At 46.8% G+C, this 24574-nt stretch overlaps 5 protein-coding genes; 1 reads left to right on the forward strand and 4 right to left on the reverse strand.

Annotated features, from left to right (window-relative positions):
* Positions 1–13479: 13479 nt before the first annotated feature.
* On the forward strand, positions 13480–13818 carry CHC_T00000703001 (hypothetical protein). Its single transcript, XM_005710502.1, has one exon. It carries the CDS (start codon positions 13480–13482, stop codon positions 13816–13818), a length of 339 nt encoding a protein of 112 aa, XP_005710559.1.
* Positions 13819–13942: 124 nt separating this feature from the next.
* Positions 13943–14629, reverse strand: CHC_T00000704001 (hypothetical protein). Its single transcript, XM_005710503.1, has one exon. The coding sequence runs from the start codon at positions 14627–14629 to the stop codon at positions 13943–13945; it is 687 nt and encodes a 228-aa protein (XP_005710560.1).
* Positions 14630–18681: 4052 nt separating this feature from the next.
* Positions 18682–19122, reverse strand: CHC_T00000705001 (hypothetical protein). The gene has a single exon (XM_005710504.1). It carries the CDS (start codon positions 19120–19122, stop codon positions 18682–18684), a length of 441 nt encoding a protein of 146 aa, XP_005710561.1.
* Positions 19123–19124: 2 nt separating this feature from the next.
* CHC_T00000706001 (hypothetical protein) lies at positions 19125–21896 on the reverse strand. The gene has a single exon (XM_005710505.1). It carries the CDS (start codon positions 21894–21896, stop codon positions 19125–19127), a length of 2772 nt encoding a protein of 923 aa, XP_005710562.1.
* Positions 21897–22385: 489 nt separating this feature from the next.
* CHC_T00000707001 (hypothetical protein) lies at positions 22386–24171 on the reverse strand. XM_005710506.1 is given in 3 exon segments: positions 22386–23021; positions 23022–23596; positions 23693–24171. 1 exon segment carries the CDS (start codon positions 23019–23021, stop codon positions 22386–22388), a length of 636 nt encoding a protein of 211 aa, XP_005710563.1. The 5' UTR covers positions 23022–23596; positions 23693–24171.
* Between the last annotated feature and the right edge of the window lie 403 nt (positions 24172–24574).

A 24574-nucleotide genomic window follows, 5' to 3' on the forward strand; every position in this document is an offset into this window, starting at 1 on the left:
TCACAAAGTTTTGCAAAAAACTCCAATTTTTTCTTACTTTTGAAATTCATTCCCCCCCCCCCCCCCCCCCCCCCCTCCCCCGTCGCGATACGCGTACAACTCAGTCTTGATTGTTTCTCGTCAACGTCATTTGTTTCTTTCCCAACACCACCTGCTCAGCCCCGCCCTTCTTCACAGCCCCGGAACTGTCGCACTCGTAGTAGTACCCTTGGTACTGTACAAACGCTACCAGCGGTTTGCAGCACATATTGTATCACGCGTGCAAACCGCTGTCTTGCTGTGTACAGTACACCGTCATCCACGCTGGTAAGCATCCCGTTTTGCTCACTAGAGTCAACGCCCAGAACCGCACCTGCTTCCGGGACAGGTGCTTCTTGCCCCTCACACTTTCGCTCCCATGCTTGTTCTTCACTTGAATCGCAAGGTGCTGATCGACTCATCAACTCTATTCCACCCTTTGTGCTTCTCCACCCCGTGCTTATGCAGCATACTGTACACCATACATATCATACCATATGTACTTCCTCCTTTCCGCAGAGCAACTGTTAAAGCTATAAATATACTTCCCGTGCTCGCGATACCATTCCACCCCACATTCGAAAGATGTCGATGCAGCAAGAGATAAAAAACTTCCGTCCTTCCTGTGGACATCTACACTCATCCTTACCATCTCACAAAAGAAAATCCCCCACCTCTTTTGTATAAACTCCAATGAGGCCTTACAAGAGTGCAAACCGTATTTGTATTTTATTTATAAACCCCTTGTGCCCGCAACTCGCGATTCGATTACAGCCGACTCGATCTCCTACAGGCAACTCCCAGCGTCCTCTTCACTCGCACCATCTCTCTCCTACTTCATCTCGTACGTTCTCTCGACTGGTTGCAATCCCTTCCTTCCTTCGATCAATTTGTCAAGCACTGTCACGCAAAGAAAAAGTGACCTCATCTGCATTTTACATACAGTCCTCAAAAACCCCTCCTTCGCCTGATATCATGCACGCACAGATATGTCGAAATCGACAAGGGATTCTATGTATAGAAACAAATCTCATTATCGACGCGTAAAAGCGTTTGCCTTTACGCGGTAATTGCTTTCGTACCGAGCCCAGATGAATCCGCATTACTCTTTCCGCCACTGCACCACAATTCTTCTCTTGAGAACGGCATGCGAATGATTTTGATCGTGTTTCAATCCGATCTAGTTTAGCTGGTTCACGGTTTCTTATCATATACTGTAGTTCCTGAAATTATTGAATCAGTCGTGACTGTGTTCCATATTGCAGCCTCTGCTACACGCCCGCTCAATTTTTGTGGCAAGACAATCGTGCGCGATTGGGAGTTATAGATATTTTCTTGTGTATTAGAGAAGGCCAGTAGGCCCATGGGAAATCAAAGAGATTAAGTTGACCCCATTCATGTGTACAATGCACAGTACTGTAAAACTCGGACGAGGGAAAGTGGAACGTCCCGTCTCGGGACCGCAGCGGGTGGGGATTCCCCCACTTCCGTGGTCTCCATTCTGATGCTGTAGGCAACTCTATCCAGTCAAGATGCAATCACTTCATATGACGCCAAGGGCCCTGAGGTTTCTCAATACTGTCATCCCGTAGCGGTACTCTTACTACGGAGAGCTGCATTTATGCTCTGCTTTACTAAGCCCCCAAAACACTTCGAGAGAATATTTTTCGCCCTTCCTCTTCCTAAACTTCCTGTACCCAATAGTCTGGTGGGTTCAAGAATATTCGTCTCGGCAGAACTTCAACTTTATTTCATTTTGGAGACATCCCATCCTGGTGCGTATTTCCTTGACCGACAACAGAATTCATCTACTGGAGTTGTGCTCATTGCATCTCGATCATTGCAGTTGTGAGAAAATATTGCCTGCGGTGACAGATGGACACGGAACATGAGGGGGATCAATTGATGATTCTTCTGGTAAGTCAATCGCTGAACCTGATCCAAACATCCGGTCACCTTTTTACGCTATAGTATTTTGTGGGTATTCGGTTGATGTTTGTGCACACCGCTGGACAAGTTCTCGTATCACTGCAGAAGGTAGCAGCGTGATCTAATGAGTCTTCCCAAGTAGTATCCTTTCGTCTTTTTTAAATTGAACTACGGAGAGACTATGGATCATTGTTCTGAACTGCAGAAAGAGTCTGAGGGCTCTCCATTGTTCCAATGGTTTCGAATGCATTCAAATGACAATCGCTACGGAAAATGGTGATTAACTTTCCACAACCTCCTGGAAGACAACATTTACGACGTCTGTTGTGGCTCTTTCTTCGTGCCGTTGTTCATCTATGTTTGTAATAATTGCGTAGGCCAGACTTATAAAGAGCTGCAACCTTTTGTGAGGCAAGCACCAACCATTTCTATGATGTCAGCAGAGGCTGCATCAATAATTGATTCCTCTCACCATGCCATAAGAAAACAACTCAACCATGGATATTTATCCAATGGGTTGGCTCAGAGATTATCCCCAATAAATCTAGCTTGCCGTCCCTCACAGCCAGGACTATCCGTCTGGCGAAGCACATGCTCTAAATACTGGGTTTACTTGTTCTCTGTGCCATTTCCCTGGATGTGAACACAAGGGATCGTTACTGGAACGATTCTAGGTTTTTTGCTCTTATAAATCCTATATTGCAATAGCTGGAATTTGTGTTGCCCAAAGGAGAGATCAGTGTGTTTATACGGCAACTGGCATGTGTTGGTGACCTGAACTAAAGAAGCTCTTTAGTGACAAATCTTCCTTGGTTACATGGAAAGCTTCCTCTCCCTTTTTCCTTGCAGTTCTCGTCATAATATTTAGATGATAGCTCCCTATCAGATATGCTTTAAAACGATTACTATTTATTTAAAAAGTTAAAGTACTCTTGTAAAGAGTAACACGCTTGTGAGTGTGATTTCAATGATTCAACTGATTCTTGTATATACCGCTCAATTTTTTGCTATTGGAAATATAATCAATTTGGTACTTGTACATAGCTTGTGGATTGGAATTCCTTTTATTCATGTTAGAAGTTGAATTCTTTTCGATATCTCAGAGGGAGTCCACTATGTATACTTTGAGGAGAGCTCTAAGGATTCCAGTGAAGTATTATGCAAAGCACAGTATAAAATATGTACAGTGTGTACTACTCACTGCGAAAAGCAACCGTAAGGTTTTACAACATGAGCTTGGCCCCCGTAGCTGCCTCTATATTGCCTACAGTGAACGAATGAGACGAGAAATATGTTGGAAGAAAGGAAGAAAGCCCTTTCAAATGCATTCTTTTGTTTACGAGTGAGGGAGAAGCGGATCTTTTCCCAAGCATTGCTACCAACTGCACCTCCCGGGATAGTTTCCACTTCTTCTCTTCTTTTTAGCTTGCTCTGGTCACTAGATACCTGTAGGGGAGTTCCTCTATGTCCTCCACAGAAAGCGAATATTTTGTTTTGGCAGTCAACATAGAGAATTAAATATAGATGTCTTTCTGAACGCTTTCTGACACAAAACCCTGCAAAACGACTTGTCCTGGAAAACAGCTTTTAGCCACCTCCTTTGCGTCATTTTAGATTATGAGACTCGCACTAAACATTCATACTCTTGACGACGAAGGATGATCTGGATCCATATTCTCTTACACCCCAGCACAGGCAATTTGAAAATGTAAACTGGAGTCTCCCGCACTGAATGCAAGAGATACTTCGAAAGTTGTCTACCTGATTTAGAGTCTTGTCGATACTGTATATACTTGTGAGAAAAGAATCATCTCCCAGTGTTTTGATGAACGAACTGTGAAAAATGCACCGATTTTGTTTTGATGTTGCTGCCGCACAACGTTCAACAAAAGCATAAGGAGCGTGAACATATTTTGAGCGGGGTCTTTCTTCGTTTGGGCTTCTATAACGGGTTCGATCTTCCATCCAAGATATGGGGCATATGTAAAGTTTAGGAGCGAGAGAAAATTTATCCCTGGGCTGTAGCAGGTCTCACTGTACCGTGGTACTGTAGCAAAGCCTTGTTAAATTGTAGGTGTGCGGCATATGTGCAACTGATGTGGTTGTTGTGGAAAATGAAACGAGCAAATGCTCCCGTGGTTGAGAAATGAAGCCAATTTCCTGACCCTGACATTAGACTACCATTGGTTGAGCGACAGCGACTTTCACCGAGGTGTTTTTGTGCGGTGGGCTAGAAGTTTGGCTTCGGTGAGCATTGCTACACAAGGAGATTTCTAATAAAAGATAGGATTCGGTTTAACAGCAGCGCAGCCGTGCTCCATGTCATGAAACGACATGCGTTTCAATGGCTGCCCTGAAGGGAGTACGCAACACCACCATAAAGAAGACATACGGGTATTGCTGACTTGCGTCTATACCCGCATTCCTCAAAGATTGACGCGTGAAGCGCGCTGTGGCTACGAGGGCAATTCTTGAGAAATTGATGGTTTAGAAGAAGTTTGTTGTATATATTGTTGTGCACGTACAGAATTTATAAAATAGTTTCTATTTAAAGCCAGGAGTCCTAGCGCACAGCGCACTGTATTTGAATACTGAAGTGTAATTTCAGGGACATTTTCGTTTCCTCTATAAGAAGCAGTGTCTCGGCGGGTGGTGAGCAAGGGAAGTATAATTCGGGGTATCAAGGACACGCAACGCAAGTATTTGTTGCCGATTCAAGCTATTTATGTTTTCTCGCGTTTGCTAAAGCTGACGTCAGGCCGTACAAAGGCTCCAAGTATTTTCCTTTCTGAGGGCTTCTGTATTAAATCGAAATTGATGATATGGACTTCATAATCATACTGTGTGGTCGTCAAAGGATGAGAGGGAATTCCAAAGCGAGCATCATGGGCCGTTAAGAAGGGCTGAATTAGTCAGATGCCTGATGAATTCGTTAATCCTGCAAACCAACACCTGTTGGGTGCATTCATCATGTGTCGTGCAGAAGAGAGTTATAACGGAATTCCGTGAGTACTGCGCCGTGATTGAAGGTTTATGTAGAGAATTTGTAGCGCGCAAGGACGGATGCAAATGTGGAGAGACTGCTGTTCATGGTAGTTTGTCTGTGAAGGGCTATTGCCAAATGTCGAGAGATGCCTTGCGGTGTTCGACTGAATGGATGGTACTGTACGACCGTAAATGATCGATGCCAACGAAGGGGTACAGTACAGTTGAAATGTGGTATGGAGCGTGAGGGGGGTACGAGACAGGTACAACAGTCAGTACAACAGTCAGAAACAAAATGATTCAAGTGGCAGAAGGTTTGCAAAGTATGATGGAGAAACGTTTAATCATGCGATGGGATGCCATATCTTATAATCCAGAGCATGCGATGAGGATTTGCTGAGCTCAGAAGATGAAATGCCTACATACAGGCGTGCCTTTATCGTGCTGACGCTGTATTGTTTGGCCCAAAAAGTTAACTATCTGAAAGGCTACATTCTGGATTAAAATGATGGCTATGTCAGTGAAGCGAAAGCACTGCACGTTTGTGTCAGAAAACAAAAAAGTATTATTTAAACACGACGCCCCCCTGATGTATTTTAGAAAGGGGGTCGGTCCACTCTGTTAGCAAATCTCTGAAGGGGATTGGGGATCAGAACTGCGGTAATCTAACTCGAGACATCTCTTCAACCCGCCACTGATATCTTCACCCTCAATTCACTCGTGACCGCATCGAGTTTCTCGCGGCTCGTGACAGCGCATCTTCAGGAGCTTTCCAGCCTTTCACAGTTGTCCTTAACCAATTCTATCGTAAACAGTCGGCAGATTTTTGCCATCATCCTGCATGAACTCAAGCTCCAGTCGAACTGGTCGGTCGGTCCTCGCCCCTCTCGCCCCTCGTCCCCTTCCTTCATCTCTACAACAAAGACATGTCTCCCCTTCTCAGTGCACGCGGAGCTGTTTTATCAAGTCTCGAGTGCAATCTCTCAATTTCCTCGCCCTCATCTTCTGTCCCGTGCTCTCTTCCATTAGTACTCTCGAGATGCAAAAATCCTTACACGAATCTCAATCGGCTCTCCTAGGCACTGCTCTACTTTCTAGTCCTACTGTACAAGTATGCACTAGAGTCATTTCAACCCTTTGACAACATACAAGCAAGGAACCCTGTACCCACCTTGACATACTCATGTTCTGACGAACTACCCCCCCCGCTCTCTCTTGTATACGTCGCAGGGCACTATCACTTGTACAGTGCACGAAAATTGCATAAATACACCCCCCCAATCTCGAATAAAAGCATTTTCGACACTGTTTCCTGACGCCACCGCGGCATGAGCCCTCGAGGGCGCGCGCAGGAATCCAAATCCAAAGCCCCTTTTTGAAAAGCAAAAAAGGACTTGGAGTTGTGCGGCAATATCCAGGGGAAATTCGCATATGACCGCGAAAAACCGAAAGGTACAGAAACGTTCATCAACAAATCTTGGCGGCGAACCGAAAGAACGGAGAACGCATTGCCTCCGGTAGTTACATATTTAAACAGAGAAACATTCTAACAGCAGTAGAGCTATGGTATCATCTTCAAAGATGCCTCGCGGTAAGCTGTTATCAGACTTCGAGAAAGGTCAAATCGTGGCTATGAAAAGGGAATGCATGAGCAGTCAGGAGATCGCTCGAACACTCGGCAGGTCTCCTGGTGCCGTACAAAACTTTTGCAAGCACCCAAAGCGGGTTGACGCACAGAAAGGCACGCACAACGCATCAAAAATCAGCAAAAAGCAGACAAGACTGTTGCTTCGCGAGGCAAGCAAAAGTGAAAATCATGCAAGGAACTGAAGCTGTGCCTTGATATTGGGATTGGCGTTCGTCGCATTCAGCAGATTCTACGCGCAACACCTCACCTCAAATATAAAAAGATGCTGAAACGTCCACAGATGCTGGAAAAGAAGGTTGCCAGGTTGGAGTGGAGCAAAAAAATGCTGCAGAAAGCGCGTTCGTATTGGTACCAGGCCAGGTTGTTTTCTCAGATGAGAAAAATTCAACCAAGATGGCCGATGGGATGGGATGGCCTGGTTTAATATTGGCACGATTTACGGCGAGAGGAGAAGGTTTTCCCCACCAGGCACCAAAGAGGAGCATCATTGATGCCTTAGGGTGCTATCTCCGTTCACGGTACGTCTCATTTAGTTCGTGTTCAAGGTACAATGGACTCTACGCAGTACTGCAGTGTCCTGGAGGAGGACCTGCTGCCGTTTGCCGCTGATAATTTGGGAGAACAATGGACTTTTCAGCAAGACGGTGCCTCTTGCCATTACTATAAGTACACAAAGAGCTGGCTTGATTCAAAGAACGTCAATTTATTGGATTAGCCAGGCAAGTCTCCAGATCTGAACATCATTGAGAACGTTTGGGGTCTGCTCGCTCTGCATGTGTATGCTCATGGGCGCCAATTTGACAATTTAGAGGACCTTGCTGATTGCATTATAGATTGTTGGTGTTCTATCACAGAACAGTACCTAGGAAAGCTTTACGATTCAATTCCCCGTCGCCTCGTAGAGGTGTTGGAGAAAAAGGGCGGTCCAACGAGCTACTAGTCAGCCAAAGTAAAACTGTCAAGGTACTGTACCTTTTGGGTTTTCGCGGTCATATGCAAATTTCGTCTGGATATTGCCGCACAACTCCAAGTCCTTTTTTGCTTTTCAAAAAGGGGTTTTAGATTTGGATTCTTGCGCGCGCCCTCGAAAGCTGATGACGCCGTGGCGTCAGGAAACAGTGTCGAAAATGCTTTTATTCGAGATTGGGGTGTGTATTTATGCAATTTTCGTGCACCGTACCGATAGCCTTCCGCCGTATTGCTGAATGACTCACTAAGATGCTACTGTACTATCAAGGAAAGATCTATGTCCCATTCTCCCTCATGCTCTTACACGCTCAGCGCTTCACAACAATCACGGATATCCGTGAAATATGTCAATGGCAAACATTACAGCACGAGTTTCTCAATGTTGCTGGACTTTCTCTAGATAAGTAGCAAGGTTTATAACGTGATAAACCGTCTCTTGACGATGCACTAATGCCACAGGCCTTCTGGGAGGTTAGCAGTTCTTCTGTTTTTTCGCTCCTGGTTTATTCTCAGTCAATCTAATTCCATCCCTTTCAAAACATTCCAGGTAACAAATGATGTGGGTCATGAGCGTGTTCATGGATTTAGAACCCACTCAACACTACAGTACGTACAGTACCGTTCTCACAGGCATAATTTGGGCACGTTAAGGAATCTCCCAAATTCTATACTTTCAATATCAAATTCGAACCTTTTTGCCGACAGAGGAGACGTCTTCGCGACGTCGCACACCTCATCCGGCACAATTTGGGTACCCCCTCTTCGCCCAACTCATCGGGGTTGTGACAAACCCAGTAAGCTTTTCGCCGCTGAGTGCTCACTTCTCTCAGACAGTGTCCGTGGAGCACCCGTTTGAGCAACAAAAGCAAGTTCACGCCACCTGCCTATCAGGATATCGTCCATTGAATTATATAACTCACTCTGCAAGTTGCGCACCACAAAAGGACTCCCAGCACACTGGATATTTTCTCTGTCCACATTTTCGTCTACCCTATCCCTCCGCGTCCCTCTCCTTCCCCCGTCACGGCCATTTAAATGGCCTCCTGTAGCTTGAATCGGACGTAATGGATCTCCACGCACTGTCGGAGTAAGCAAAGCCGCCTCCTGCGACGCGTTACCTTTTTTACGAGCTTTCCGTGTCTCAATGGACACTTTAGGCGCGGAGATTTCTGCTCTCAATATCCTCTGTACTCTATAGTCCGACTGGAGAATAGAAGAAACTTCTGCAAGTGCTCTAAAAGCTGGGACGGACCCATCTGTAAGCCGATGTATGCGCTCCTGGAGCAAGTTATTCTGCCTCCTATCACATTCTGTGGCTGTTCCATGTGCCACATTCACTTCCTGATTCACTAATTGGTTACCAGAGAATACTTTCAGGACACTGTTTGATGTAGGAGACGGAACAAACTGCAGAAATCTGTAGTTCATTGGCCACAAACCGCAAGCGACGAGTGATTTTATTGCGTCCTCGGCTGTGAGAGATTGGTATCCAGCAACGGCCAGCTTTATCTTGTAAGCTGTGTTTGCCCAAGATAAGTGCCGCATAGAAAGCAATTCGTCCCGGGTGCTTCTAACGATCTTTTGAAATCTCTTATTAACAAATTGGTCACAAGACTGCAAAATATGGGTAGTGTTTGCAGGAAGCCTTACCACTACGATGACCATATTTGACATGCTTCGAGCCACTCCAATCCATTTCTAGAACTGTGACCGTCAACGAGGAGAAGAATGGACTTCACCATTTCAATATTTTTTCGAGCATGTGCATTGATATGCTCGACTACTTTCACAATAATTTCACGGTTTATCGAGCCGCATTTTGTGACGTGCAGAGCGGCATCAGAGCGAAACCATCCCTCCTCACACAACCAGTGGGGGACTCTTTGCCTGTCAGAGAAGTCCGTCTTATCCAAAGGCTTTTTCCATGCCTTCACCACTCGTTTTCCGGATGCTACCAAAAATAGGGGAGGAATATTCCCACAAGCAGCCACGGAAATCCCGGCTGTTACGTGCTTCCCAGGGTCCCTAATACTCCTCCGCGCTCCTCCGTGGTGAGTATCGGAAGATGCATAGCACCTCACTTTGCGCCCATATTCCCCTGAGACGGCCGTTTCGTCCCAGTTCCAGATGCGTCTGGGGTCTAAAAAATGACTGGGGTCGTTTTGCTCAACTTTTTTCAGTTCACGCTCCAACGTGGCGAAGTGATCATGGTTCTGGGCAGAGAGACGGGCTGTCGACACATTCTCAGCTACACGATAGCCCAAGGACCTATTACGAGCTCGAAAAGCTCGTACTGTGTCGGCAGCTGGCAGTCCTGTGGCATAAGTGGGGGTCCGATCACCGGCAATACGACCATGCACGGCGGTTATGGTATCATTGTCTACTGCGAACTCTTGATCGGCAGCCTGTAGAGTACGATTCACGATCATGTTTTCTTCAAAAGAAGAAAGTTTTGGTTTGCGACCCGGATGATGGTCCTCCGGATTTAGGAGCTTTTCTAGCTCGGGCTTGTTGGAGGAATCATATGCCTTTTTTATCCTTGTCGCTGTGGTTCTTGAAACACCAGTCTTTCTGGAGGCCTTGAGAGCGGAATCGCCCTCCTTAATGTACGAGAGGAGGCTTTCCCTTCGCATGCGCTCGGCTTTTCTCCGCGAGATTCTCTTCTTGTAGGCTTGAGTTTGCACGCGCATAGATGTCGGCATATTGTGTTTCAGGCGCAATTGGCCAGCTAGGGATCGAGGAAGAGGTTCCAGCTGAAGCTGGGAAAGGTAGAAAGGATTCAGGGTGAGGATGGACGCAATGGGGATAAGTGATGGGCCTAGCGTTGGAATTTCGGGGTACCCAAATTGCCCCATTACCCAAATTATGCCGATGAGAAGGGTACAGTATGTACTGTTGTACAATAGCCGGCAGCTGTAGTAACAGCTCAAGCTATCGTAGGACGAGTGGATGTTCTGAAGCTTCACAGAGCATTTTCGGATTTTTGCGCGAACTCTGAAATGATATCTTTAGATAGACTGTCTCCTCTTGAAAGAGTGCCACGGATAAAGTCACGTCTGGTATTCCATAATAGATGTCAATGCAGATCAGGTTTTGATTTCTTGCAGATTTTGAACTTACATCAGGACAGACACGACTTGTTTCGCTTAAAGAAGGGAAGCGTACGCACAGGATGCAGAACCTAACTGAAGGTATGAGATTGAGATGTATCATGCCTCCCAACTATATCACTTGTCTTTCCCTTTCAAAGCATGTCATGAGAGAGCTTGGTTGCACGCTCTGTTGGATAGACTTCATGACATTTACTCACAGGCAGTTGGGTTTTAGTCCCGTCTTCTCCTACTTTCTTGGATGTGGAGCTTGCAGTAAGTCAAAACGCCATTTGTAGATATAATTCATACTCTTGCACATTATTTCTTTTGTCGCTCCATCAAGAATTATTGATTGTTTTCCAAAAAGGCCATGTGTAGGGTAGATGCTCTCGCAGTTGATGGCGTCAACTATGGACCCTCAATTTGTCCCTCTCGGCGGTAGTTTTTTTGGGTAATGGATAGACGAGTGCTACTTCTCATTGTACAATCGAGCAGCTTCAGTCTTCCTCAAAAGTAATTGCAGGGTCGCATTGACTTCCTCCTTTTTCGCCGCCATAAAGGCCGCTCTGGAGACCCTTCGTTTTTGGCTCAAAATTCGTGCGACCCGCAGAAGGGCAGCACTATATTCGAGCGGTACTAGAAAAGATGGCACTATATCGCGACCCCCTGTAGTGGAAAGAACTTCGATGTCGAGAAACACCAAGCTATCATGATGCTTGCTGTCCTTAAAAATTAATTAAGATCCATTTATTTCGACAGCCTTTTATTTTGAGGATTGCAATGTATTTAAGCAATACGAGACAACAGGACTTAAAACGGATCATATCGGTCATAACATTCCAGGAACACCAATTTCTGCCAACTGAGCTTGTAAAATGAGCTGTGGAGATCTCACAATTCGCTATTTTCTATGGGCTTCATGCGCACGCTGATATACTATTCCAGTTTCAAATTGGCCGAGAGATTATTAGAATTCCCACAGCACAAGAATGAGGTTCGATCTGGGTCATTCGCGAAAGAATTGAAATCGAACCAGTCTTGTGCAAAAAGGTTGGAGAGAATTTCTGCGCACCAACCAAGTGGGTTGTGCCGATGAATCCGGCTAATATTCCAGAAATTATTCAACAATGCGCACATCACATCTTGGCGAGCTCTCCAGAAAGACTTTTCAATGTATACACAATATATGAAGAACGGTAGCACAAGTTAAAACATATGACAAGATGAGAAAGGTGTCGTTGGAGTTGGATAGTTCTTCTTCAGGCAAGGGGTTCAGTTGGGGCCTCTGTTTTAGAACCCGAACTGCAACTTTAAAGGATCTCCCCTCAGCCCGCCTAGCTCGCCAAGAGCGCCGGCGTGGCGATACACTAGGCCATAAAGGTAAAAATTAATTCTGTGTGAGCTCAACCACATAAAACATATATATCTATATATAAAGTGAACCTGAAGCAAATACTTGCAAATACTTACTTCATATTCGTCAACGACTTCACCGTTTTTCGGCACTTTTTGTGACGCCATTCCTCGCCTTTTTTCAGCTTTTGTGTGGTGTGCGGAGGTTTTCGTAGAGAATCGCTGCCTTCTATTATGCTGTTGGCTTTGTCATCTGAATAATTACAGCCAAAAGATGACATGTATTTTATAACAACTTAATTGGCTGGATTGTTCATTTTCGAATGGATACATAGTGCACATGCCATGAAAAGAAGCCAAATGCTTGGAATCGCCAATCTCATTCATGAGAAAAATTAAACACTTCAGCAGGGTAAGAGAACAGATAACGTGGGAGGAGGTTAAAAACAAAAAATCAATGGAATCGAAAACAGGTTTGTTACTTGAAATTCTAACAAGGGGTCGGTATTTAAACATATGAATATATAGATATATATATTGTCTTTCTAATTCGTATTGAGCATTTGTTGTGTCGAAATTGTGCTAAATGCCTAAATACTATTGTTGAGTTGCATCTTCTGATGCTGGAAATCCACGGATGAAGCCTCAGTCTTGAGCCGAGGTTGATTCAATCTGCAATCTCATGAGGGAATCTGATGCATGTGGAGAGACTGATAGTGTCGTCGGCAATTACACTGCCTTGTCAGGTACGTATCAGATTTAACACACATATCGTTCATGCAGAACTCTTTATAGTTTTCGCTGAACACAGCAGGAGGCTTTCACAAATGAAGTGAAGGGGACAACAGGGAATCGGAGTGCCTAATGTTATGCATGAACCCGTGCTTCTTTGTTCCGGTCCGACGGCCCCCTGTCCTAGTTTTTGCTCTCTCGCTCGCACCTCGTTTGCTACTGTACGCCTCTTCACCGCAGGTATTGTGTGTACAGCATCTCTCCCAGGCACCTTTAACTGCGCGAGCAACACCGGCAACACTGTACTGCCTGCTGATACAGAGTCCATCAGCTATAATACACAAAACGAATACTGCATAATAAAAAGGAGGAAAAATGGACTAGTGCGGAAATTGGGCGAGACTTGCTCACAGGAGGCACAATTTGCAACAAGCTTGTGATCCGCCTCAGGGATCCGCCAATGCTTTGAGCAACTCGAGAGTGGGATTCAGCCGTTACAATACTACCTCTTACAACAGTCCGACTTTTCTCTTGTCTTGTGACTGTCCCATCCCACACCTTAGGGTGCTGGAGATGCATATCCTCATTTACATGGACGCATTGTCTTCCATCCTGAACACCTTTTTCACGCATCAGGATATTGCAATGTTTTTCAGTCGCCTTTCGGCTCCATCCACCGTCAGGAAAAGGCGCCAATTGTTCTGCCTCACAGCTACATATGCCGATGCGATAGCCTTCCGAAGGGTCCTAGGGATGTATTACAGTCACAGGGGAAGGGGGACGGGGTTGTCGGGCAGGTTTCGCTTGTCAGCACAGCGTTTGAGGGGATTTACGATTAGCATCCAGGATTTGGAAAGGAAAGATATCTTTGATCTGTACAAGCCCATGCATGACCGACTCTGTCATCAAGTACTCATTTCCCCCGGCTTGACGACGATCCCGAACTTGTTTGGTACCCAGGATGTGCTGACCGGATATGAGCCGTCAGATCTCGCCTCACAGAGAAGACTTCACGGCAGATCATGCATTCATGTCTTTGCACATTGTGATGCGTTTCCTGGACATGCGTTTTCAGCATGCTTCTTCGACTGAAAGCTATTCCGCAGGCATCACAAACAAAGGCATGCGTCTCGGAATGAACTGTCGCACGGTGGCGATCAAGATTTGGCTTCTGGTGAAATGGATGTTCGCAAATGTCACAAATAAACGGCTTCTCCTACAGATAACGGCGGAGGTGAAGACATACAAGAGAAAGAGTCAGGAATCTCGCATCACGTATCGCAATGGAGCCTTGTAGATCAAGTAAGTTTCTTCGACAGATTCGCGCACCATGGATATTTGATGGCGCACGACGCATGGGTGGACTTACGTGTTTGTGAATGTTTGCAACATGTCTCTCTTTGTGATGCTTACGTCCAAAGTCAAGGTCGCAATATTCGCACTTGTACTGCTTCTTAGATGAGGGTTTCTGGAGTGGTGGGGTCCTTGGTACTTCCTCTCGCCGGCGACTACGCATAGGACTAGGGGGTGCACTAGTGCCAGTCCTTGTACGTCGAATTCTGCCAGACGCCATCACCGACCCGGCAGCATTCGGGCGGTTGCTACGCCCTGAAGATGAATTTCCACCACTGCGATTTGATCGTTGACCATCAGCACTCAAATTAAATCCCGCCGCAGAACCATGGGCAGGTAAAGTTCGTTGTGGGAGAGGCGCTGGCTGCGGGGTGTGGCTTCCTGGCGGTGTTGGAGGAAGGAGAGGAGGGAGGCGATTCTCGTGGTATTGCGACGATGTTCTTCGTGGCATGCTGGCTTGAGTATCTCGGCTGTCATCGTTTGATTGTTTTCCTATTCCTCTTCGACGAACAAATGTTTTGAACGAATTGTGGGTGTGATCGTGATTCATGTTCGTGACGGATAACAAGATTTGTTTTCCAATGGCTTCCAGGTGTGGACGATATTGAATGCGCAATTATTGAGCTCTCGAGATTTGGTCGGTAGACCACGTAGAATCGAACTGGGCTTGCAAGTGGTAAAGTATGGATAGCCGTGGACGGGTTGGTGTCCTGGATTGAGTTTGGTCGATTGAACCAACACGGTTGAAATCGAAAAAAACAGTTGCAATTGAATGACAGAGTTGTGCTTTCCTGCTGACGGTTCGTGTGAGGGGAGCAGACTGGAATGGTTACGCGGCATGTAATAACATACAAGGACGGCGGGGTTTGCGGAATGTGTATGTAGATAAAATTGAAGGGCGGCTCTTTGACCGTGTGGTGGGTGAGTTGCGGTATCAGAATAAATGAACAAGTGCAGATACAAGGTTCTAACGCGAAGGTAGAGATAGAAAAAGATGGAAAGGAATTGAGAACTGCAGGTGGAACGAAGGGCCGGGAAGGTAACTGGCTGCAGCATGTAAGGCCGGCCTTGTTGAAGAGGGTAAGTTGGATGTGAGCAAGGGAAAAATGAGGCAGTTATTTGATTCCATGGCGGACAGTGAGGGTAAATTTGGAGCGTTACGTGGGCGAGAGAGAGATGGGTTGTCGTTAGGTTGCGTTTGATGCGTTGGGGGGGACGCGGCGGCAGAACGAACGCGAGAATGCAGCGAGGGTGGGGAAGCGGGAGGGCGGCAGACCAGTTAGCGCAAGGACACTAAAGTGGTAGCCAGCGCATAGAAAACCCACAAGGGCCGCATTTTGGGTTACATGGGCGTGTGGCAACACCACAGTGCTCGAGCACCGAGGGTACCAAGGGTACCTGTCGCCACCTACGGCCGCACCCTCCCCCCTCCCTCCGTCTCTGCAGCGGTGTTTCTCTCTAGCGGCCACATCTCTCTCCCCAGGGCATGATGTGGTGTCGTAGGCATGGCAAAAGGGATTTTTTTCGTTCTTTGTGGTCACATGTTCCGTCGTGATACCGTCTCGTAAGGAAATCATACTTCGAGTCAAATTGAAACGCTTTTGATGATACAAGAAGAGACACACACACCCAAGTGGTCTCACACGCACATATGTACTGTAGAAACCCCCTCACACTCTGGGAAGTAGGCCCAGAGACTTTGCCCTGTAATGCCTGCGCTAAACCTCATAGAACGCAAGCTTTTTGATACAAATGTTTGCTTAGCTGCGTGGCACGCAAGCCCCGAGACTACAACGATCCATTCGCACGTTCATTCATCATTCCACCATGTCTAAAGCTCATCAACACTAATAAATACACATCTATCTCTATGTCTATAGTATTCTCTATATCTATTGGCTGAGACAGGTGCGAGCGTTGACCATTCCTTCGCCTTGGTCAGTTTACATTAATGCCGTGCCAAATTGTCCCTCCACACGCCATTCCTTCGCCTTGGTCAGTTTACATTAATGCCGTGCCAAATTGTCCCTCCACACGCTGTGTGGTGGCCATATTCTTTTAAACCTTGAAGGGACTTCCAATGCAATGAAATGCATGGTGCCATAGAACAACACGGTGGTGTTTCGCATGAGGCTCAACAGTGCTGCCAACATCTCAAGAGTGTGATCCGAAATCGATGTTGGCTTGAGAATGAGCAAATTTGGATCATTTGCCCACACAAGACAAAAAAAAAAAAAAAACGTCCATACGACATACGACGTAGTGACCAGCGATGTCACAAGAGACAACCCAACTAGAATTTCGTGCCAATGCCACCCCCATCATCATAAGAGCATATTATTGGCACATTTCTATATTGAGCAAAACCCTGATCGATGAAAGCCTTCTTAATCGTATGGAGAACCACAGGGCAAAAAATTAATACAGCACACCAACACGGACGATGGAATCTACTGAGAAGGAAGGTATCAGCATACAAAAAAATGGATTGATACGAAGTCAAGAGGTGAGAAATGTTTTCTGGAGAGGAAGCGAAAGACAGCGTAAAGACGTTACTGCTGGAATTCTTGTGAGAAAGGCAACGCATCTCCGGAAAGTTTCTGAGATAGAAAATTCATATGTGAAGAGCAGGGTGGTCAAATTCAAAAGTATGTTGTAAGACAGGTGTCAACTGCAGTGCATATCTTGGGGAGCACATCCAAGGGACTCCTGCTGTCTTTTCCACGTTTCTTATGCATGTTTTTATTGTTGTCCCTCGCCGGAATTAAACCTCTTACATAAAATATTTATTTTTTGCAAATTGCATGGTTCAAACTGACACGTCAGTACCAGTTTGAGTCCTTTTTTTACATCAATAGGTACGTACCCGTATGTTAGTGTAAGTACACATGTTTGCCATGAGCACTTTTTGGCACTGTATCTGTAGCCTCACCTGCTGAGCGACATGCTATAGGCAAGTAGCCGCGAACAAGAGTTAAAAACATCACTGTGAAAGCTTGCGCTTGAAGCTTCCTGCCCGAACTTCTCACCGCCCTTTTCTCTTTCAAGCTGACATTGAAATGCAAGCACAAAGAAATATCCCGTACACATGTGCTAAACATATACAGCCTTCCTTGGAACACTGAATCGGTCCGCTCAAAGATCGCACTCTGCATACGGTAGGTCGTGTAAGAGTTAATTTGCGCGTGTTCAAGTACTCTTCAGCTTGGAAACATGGCCCAGTGCAGGATAGTCCTCATATGAAAGTCTGTAACAGTGGCCAACGACTACACGTATCGAGAGAGAGAGCATGTACAGTTTTTCTTTTTGTCTGAGACTCAAGACCTTCTGAGCTTCACTGAATTTGTTTGAATGTAGAGCCCTGTGTCCAATGCCTATCCGTTTTCAAATTTTGATGCTGCACGATGGATTTGCAAGTTGTTATCGACATGAACAAACTGGCGATCACTTGGCACCCTCATCATGGCAGCTTGCGAAGGTCCTTGCTCACGGCTCAAATTTTGTTCTTATCTAAAGCACTATTGATTCTTCGACTTTATTTCAGACATGAAATACCCTTCGAAGGGTAGCCTGTGACTGGTCATCCCCTTGGGGAAAAGAAGAGAAGCAATAAAGGAAGGATATACGGAGCACAGCACAGAGAATAGGTTTCTCTTTCAACGAATTCCAGCCGTTTAATACCTGCACTACTGTACTTTACTTTTTTTGAATTATGTAAGCCTATTGCGAGAATTTTGTGTACAGTATGCGTGAAAAATGGACTAAAAATGAACATTGCTGTATGCAACGGTTTTCGGGAGTACTTGACCCATTTATTTTCCGCTTATTGACTTTCTCATGGCAATGAATTGCATGTCCGTTTTGTCGCTGCCTGGACTACCGTACTGCATCTTCACGACGGCTTTTCCTGCATTGACCTTGAAACGGTGTTGCCGAAGAGGGATGTTGCCACCATTCTTTGCTCAAAACAGTTATCTTGTTTCAGAAATATAGAAATGCAGAATACAAGATATGTGTATATGAATAGAGCATATTTCTCTCTCCTATTAAATGCAAGTACAACGTCAATTGCCACGAAATGGGGTTCTCTGTTCTGCATTAGAATAGTTCTTCACCACTCAAATAACCATTTTCATTCTGGTTCATAGAAACTGCCTTCTGAAGTATGCCTGACAGTTGAGGGCATGCCTTTGAGGACATGCGTTTTGAGAAGTGCTCAGTTTTTACCACCAGACAAAGCTAAAGGAAAGCAGTCGCTTGCTTCTTCTCGAGTTGCACTGCAGCTAAAGGTGTGTTGTTCTCCTTTCTTTTTGGCCGTTCTTGGTCTACTTCAACTTTTGCCGGCTAGTCGAAAAGGCGGTTTCAACAAACTGCCATCCTGATGTTCAGCAGTAGAGGGAAACCTCGGCTGGGAGTGAAGACTGAGTTTGTATACGGAGACGGGGCCAAGGACGACGTTCAGCTCTCGGGGGACTGGAATGATTGGAAAGCGATTCAAATGTTTCACGAAGGGGGTGGCCTTTGGTCTGTTGTCACCCCTGTCCCGCCGGGTCCACATGAGTTCAAATTCATTGTCGATGGCGAGTGGAAACAATCCTGTCGTCATCCAACTATCGGAATCGATGACACTTCTCTGAACAACGTTAGAGTGGTTCTACCCCAGCCCGATTTAGAAGAGCAACCGGCAAACCCCCGCCAGGGCCCTCGTGACTCTCGCGCATCAAAAGCTCGCGAGACTCGAGCTCGTGAGTCTCGGGCAAGAGATTCACGCGCCTCAAGGGCGAAAAAGCGTTTCGGCGCGAAGTAAAGACCGGTACAAGCTACGCTAGTGTTGACTATTCTGGTGTGTACAGGATTCCATGCTCTTGTGTTGCATTTACTATAAAGCTCCAGACAGAGAATATTATGTGAGGTTCTATGGCGAATACAATAATTGCCCGTTAAGGGCGTTTCATCAAAAAACAGCAACCATAAGTTGAATAAAAGGTTTGGGTGACCGCAACGCAAACGATCTAGAATTGTTTCTGTTATGCTTCTGCTCATCCTCATTCCGTACCACTACTTTCATCCTTGAGTTGACGAAAGATTTCAAGGCGCTTCGCTTCGTTGGCCGGCAGCTTCAAATCCGCATTGCTCTCTTCTCGTGAACTGTAAAATTTTGGAGCAGGTTCTTTTCGTATAGGAGGTGGTAGTGAACTTCGCGGGGGCCAAAGCTGACCCTTCACTGATGAGGAGGCCTTGGTCGACGCTTTCTTCGCCGTGCGTCGCCTTTCTCTCAGCACTCTTTGGTAAGCCTCCCAACAAACTGTAGCTGTGTATGGAGGGCTATCGTTTTCTGGAGGTTCAACAGGTGGGTTGCTCAAGATATTCTTTTCTGTCTTGTATCCACAAGCAGATAGAAGTTGCAACTCTTGAATTCTAAGCGCTGGTGACTTTCTAGGATCAGAAAGTTCAGCATGCTTACTTGATGAACCCTTCGCCTTGTGTTGTGGAGGTTTTCCACCAGAAATATCTTTTGCATTCACTTGCACTCGAGGTGTTCTTTTTGCCGAAGGATTTGCTGCACCGCAAAGAGTGCAGAAGAAGCGCCTGTTTGCGATCAACTCCCCGCACTCATGACAAAACTTGTATCCCTTCCCAGGTCGTAGAACTCCAGAAGATCTCGACTTTGCACTGGTCAAAGGCTTGCCGGATCGATTTTTGTCACTCCCTCCTCGAAAAGTACCCTTCTGTCGAATATCCTTTTGCTCTGCAGAAGAGACCTTGCCTGCCAACTCAGGGGTTTCCGTTCCGAGTAGCCGTGTCTCATTTCGATGTTTTTTCGCCTGCGGGACATACGGCTCGTCGCGGGAATGTGTGTTGTCATGGCGGCTCATTGCGTCTGGCTGATCAGAATACATCTCTAAGCCATTTTCAGGATTTTCCATGTATGTGAACGACCGCTTTTTGTTTCGGTTCGACTTTCGCTGGAAACCATTTTCATTCAGCGCATGACCGTCACTACCCTCCGTCGCTGGCAAATGTGGTCCTTGACTCTGAGCTTTCATCTTATGGGTCGAGTTATGGCTGTCATCAGAAAACTGCATTTCCTTGGTGTCGCCTTCCAATTCGCTAGCATGTCTGACGTTTCGTGACCACCCTGCCGTGCTGGCACTTTCCCTTGCGCTCGCTTGAAAGGGTAGATTAGTGGGAGACTTGCCATCCTCGGCATCATCATAAGAGGGACCTCCTGATGAGTTCTCTCTCCCATTCACATTTGCGTCAATAGCTCCAGGAGTCCGGTTACGCACAACACGGCCATATCGGCTTCGGTGAGACACATGAGCATTCGGCAAAACCTCAGGGTCCGGGTCGTCTTCGTCGTCCTCCGGAATAATGCCAAGCGGTAAAGTAGGTCGATCACTGAAATGCGTCCTCTCACCCCGACCTCTACCCCTGCCCCTGCCCCTACCTCGCCCCCGCCCTCTACCCCTGCCTCTGCCTCTGCCTCTTCCACGCCCACGACCTCGGTTGCTTATGCCTTCGACAACCAGGCCGCGGCCTCCTTCAGCATACTCATCCCGTCGTTCTTGATTAAACTTCCGTCGAGACAGACCTCCAACCGTTCTCGCGCATTTTGAAGAACAAAACCTACCTGAGCCGAACGTTCCAGGATGTGGCGTGCTACAGTATTCGCAACTTTTCAGATTGTGTGCTATTTGAAAATCATCAGACGCGGCGTAGATAACGTCGTCCTCAAAACCATCATCCGCCTCATCACCGCTGCTGTAGGCACGAAATGAATCGGCGACGTATCGGATTGGTACCACTGCTCCTGACGCCAATCGGACAGGTCGCCCATACCTCACGGGTGGCGCTATCGCAGGAGATGGCAATGCCTTATGCCTCGGCTTTGATGGCAGGCAAGGAGCCTGATTTGGCTTGTTTCTCAGTTTCAGTGGCAACCAGTCTCGCTGTTTGTCAGCCAAGTAGATAGACACGCGATCGTCCGTTTGTGTGCCTGCCGATCTGACCATACAAGCCGCCATGCGATTTGCACGAACTTTCAGACACTTCGGGCAGCGCCACGGATATGCTGGTATCGTAGATAACGGTGGGTTAACACAATGCGTATGCATACCGTCTCGGCATTCCGCGCAGGGTATCATCGCAGCAGACGGAGCAGATTTTCGACAAAACTGACATATCCTGGGTCCTGTAATCGTACCCTCTTCTGAATCACTACTGGACACACATCCAAGAACGTTTTCTTCCTTAGATTGTTCAGAGCGGAAATCAGAATCTGTCTCACGAACAGCTTCATGTTCGCCTGTTTTTTCCATTTTCACACCCTGCTCAGATTGAACTGGAGTCTCAGCTGGAGCTTCATTATTACCTGCGGACGGTGCCTGAATAGAGATGCCATTTACCTGTGATTGGATTCTGTGTTCCGGGCCAGAAGTTTTAGTATGCTTGATAGACTCTTCTGGTGAGGTCGTTTCCATATGTTTTGGGCTTGTACTGTTTTGGCCTTTCTCGCTCTCAGTCTTTTTCTTCGGATTTCCCGGTGTGTTCGAAACTCCATTCAGAGCACGTTCGCCCTGTTTAGAACACAGTGCAGCTACTGGCCTGTCGATCTTTACAACTCCGTTTGAATTAGGATCACCAATTTTGTCCGTCATGGTTTCCTTCTCAGCATTTTCCTTTCCACATTCCCTAATGCGGAGAGCAATAGTGACCCGAGGATTGCAATTGATGTTTGAGGTATCTTCCTCGCCAGTGTTAACTGCATTAGGCGCAGGTAGTTCTTCTATTTGCCCGTTCATTGAAGTTGACATAGTGAATTTCTCAAATGAGTTGCGAAACTGGGCATTTATGTCAGTTGCGTCCGGTCTAGCGCAATTGGACGATCGTGGCTTGTTTTTTGCGGACCAGCCTGAGAGTGCAAGTTGCAGCTTTATCGGCGGCATCCAAAGCTAAACAAGGCCGTGTCTTGTTTACTGTTCCGTGAGTGCTGAGAGGAAGGGCAACAGCTTGAAAGGCTTCGAACGCAAATATGCCTTCGAAGTTGATACAAAGAGAGGGCAAGACGGCTGTGGTTAGATATCTTTCGAAAAGTGGAGATAAGTGACCAGCATGTAGATAAACCAGATTAAGTTTGTCTGTCTTGTGCAGAGCAGAAGCAGATATTTGTGCAAGCTTCAAAGCAAAGTGAAGAGAAACGTAGTCAAAATTTGTATCGCCGAGCTTGACAGCGGTGTAAAATGGTCTGCCTTCTAAGATGCACCAAGAAGTAACAAAGAAACTGCAACAATTAGAGAGGGTGATTAGAAGGGAATCAAATTGAGACAGCTTCTGTTCGGAGGATGTGGACGAGAAAGAAGAATCAATTGCCTGCAAAGACGAACACCCAAGGGGAAAAGGTAAAGCGAATCGCGATGGGTATATGACTGTAAAGAGACGTATTGCAGAAACAGCTTTTGAGCGTCAAACTCGCCGACAGGCGAACATGAGCGATTTCCAGTGGAGCTCTTGAGAAAGGGATTTGAAAATGAAAGAGAATTGGGTAGGGCGGGGATAAAAAAGGTGACAAGCTGGTTGATAGATATAAAGACCAAGTTGTCTAAAGGGAATAGAGTGGACAGTTTGGCGCTGAAAGATAAAACAAGTTGAGAATGCTGACGGAAAGAAATGGTAAACAGGTGTAGGTGAAGGGGGGCGGGGGAATGAGATTTGCGGGAGAACGGGTGAGGCAGCGGGAGTAGAGAGTTGAAGGCGGCAATGACGCACAGTGGGTTTAGACTAAATGCGCGACGGGAGAAAAGATTGGTAGTTTTTTGGTGTGTGTGAAAAACAGGGCGTTTAGCGGAAATTGTACAGTAGCGAGGTGTTGTATGGCAGGAATGATTTGAGCAAATTTTTCGGACGGTCCTGGGGTGCATACGGACGGATCGAGGACCCATAGACGAAGCGCAAAGGCTTCTTCAAGCAGAGCATCCTGGAAATATTGATGAATCTGCACCTGTGTCTCTACCTACGTTACTTGCCCAACATGCTCTCTGTACGGCGAACTAGCGAAAATATCCATTTCGGTGGTTTTTGTTTCGTTTCAAAAAACACCCTTGAAAGCCCACCCTCTCGTGTCACCCAACCGTACTTCCTCTCGGTCTTCACTCCCTCCATTGACCTAACATATACAAAAAGTAAGAAGAAACTCATGTTTAATACGCACACTGTGAGCTCCGGCCACGTGCTTTTCCCCCAGCCAAGATACATAAATATCAAACGAGCGATCCCATCCCATCCTCAAGTGAATGAGCAGCATGACGAAAGGGGGAACACGCGTGCAAATGTTTTTTTCTTCTTCTTCTTCTACGAGACCAACTTTTCATTCGGCAAGACATAGTTGGACCAATATACATACGCAGCGTCGTCAACTGACACTATAAACCATTGGTCTAGCTGACCGACTCATCCACATGCCTTCCTCCTTTTTCGAATCCGCTTACATCAATGCAATTGAAGCATAAAGTTATGACTGTACAAACCGATTATTAAGAAATTTGAGTCTAAGTTAGATTTGAAATGGGGAGGTACTAGAGCGGTGAGTGCGAAGAAGATGAATGTAACGTACGACACAACATTTCTTCTGTTTAGGAGCCGACATGCCGGCTTCCTTATTCCGCTGTTCCGAAAGACGGGCGGTATTCTGCTTGTTCTTAGGGGGACCTCGAATGACTCGGATGTTATTCATTGTCTCTTCATCTTCGCCGACGGTGGGATGACGCGTGCTATGTTTCCATTCACCGTCGACTACAAATTTGAACTCGTGGGTGCCCGCGGGTACTGGCGTTACGACGGACCACATGCCACCTGAAAACGTAGATAAAAGGGAGAGAAAGGATTGGCGCAAAATAGAACATGACACAAGAAGGCTTAGAATATGCAGGGCGTGGGTGCTAGGGGTGGGGGTTTCGGAAAACGAGTGTAACTAACCTCCTTCGTGGTACATCTGAACTGGCATCCAACCATTCCATGCACCGGAAAGCTTGACATCCTGATCGGCGCCATCTGCCCAAACAAACTCTGTCTTAACCATGACTTCCTCGTCGTCGGAATCGGCTTTCTCATAAGTGCCATGGACGACGGGGCTTTTCGGGCGGGAGGAGCTCGCTGACGCTGGCATGGCGGGGGCGGGAATGTCCTCCTCCTCGTACTGCGTCGGGACCGGCGGGGCATTGTCGGTCATGGGCGGCATGGGCGGCTCGGGGGCGATGTCGCCGAGAGCCGCGGTCGTGTGCGGCGGGGGCGGTGGCGGTGGAGGGGTCATTCTCGTGCCGGCGGCGGCCATGGGCGGCGGGGGAGGCGGCGGTGGGGCCTGCATGGCTGGCGAGGTGCGGGTGGGGGCGAGCGGAGGGTTGGTTGAGGAATGCAAGTGGGGGAGTGAGGGGAGTGGTTGAGGGAGGGATCTAGGTGTACGGAAGGGGTGTGGGCGCGGGCGGGGCGGGGACGCGGG

This window comes from Chondrus crispus, genomic scaffold, assembly GCF_000350225.1.
Source record: "Chondrus crispus Stackhouse genomic scaffold, scaffold_582, whole genome shotgun sequence".
NCBI classification, from domain to species: domain Eukaryota; phylum Rhodophyta; class Florideophyceae; order Gigartinales; family Gigartinaceae; genus Chondrus; species Chondrus crispus.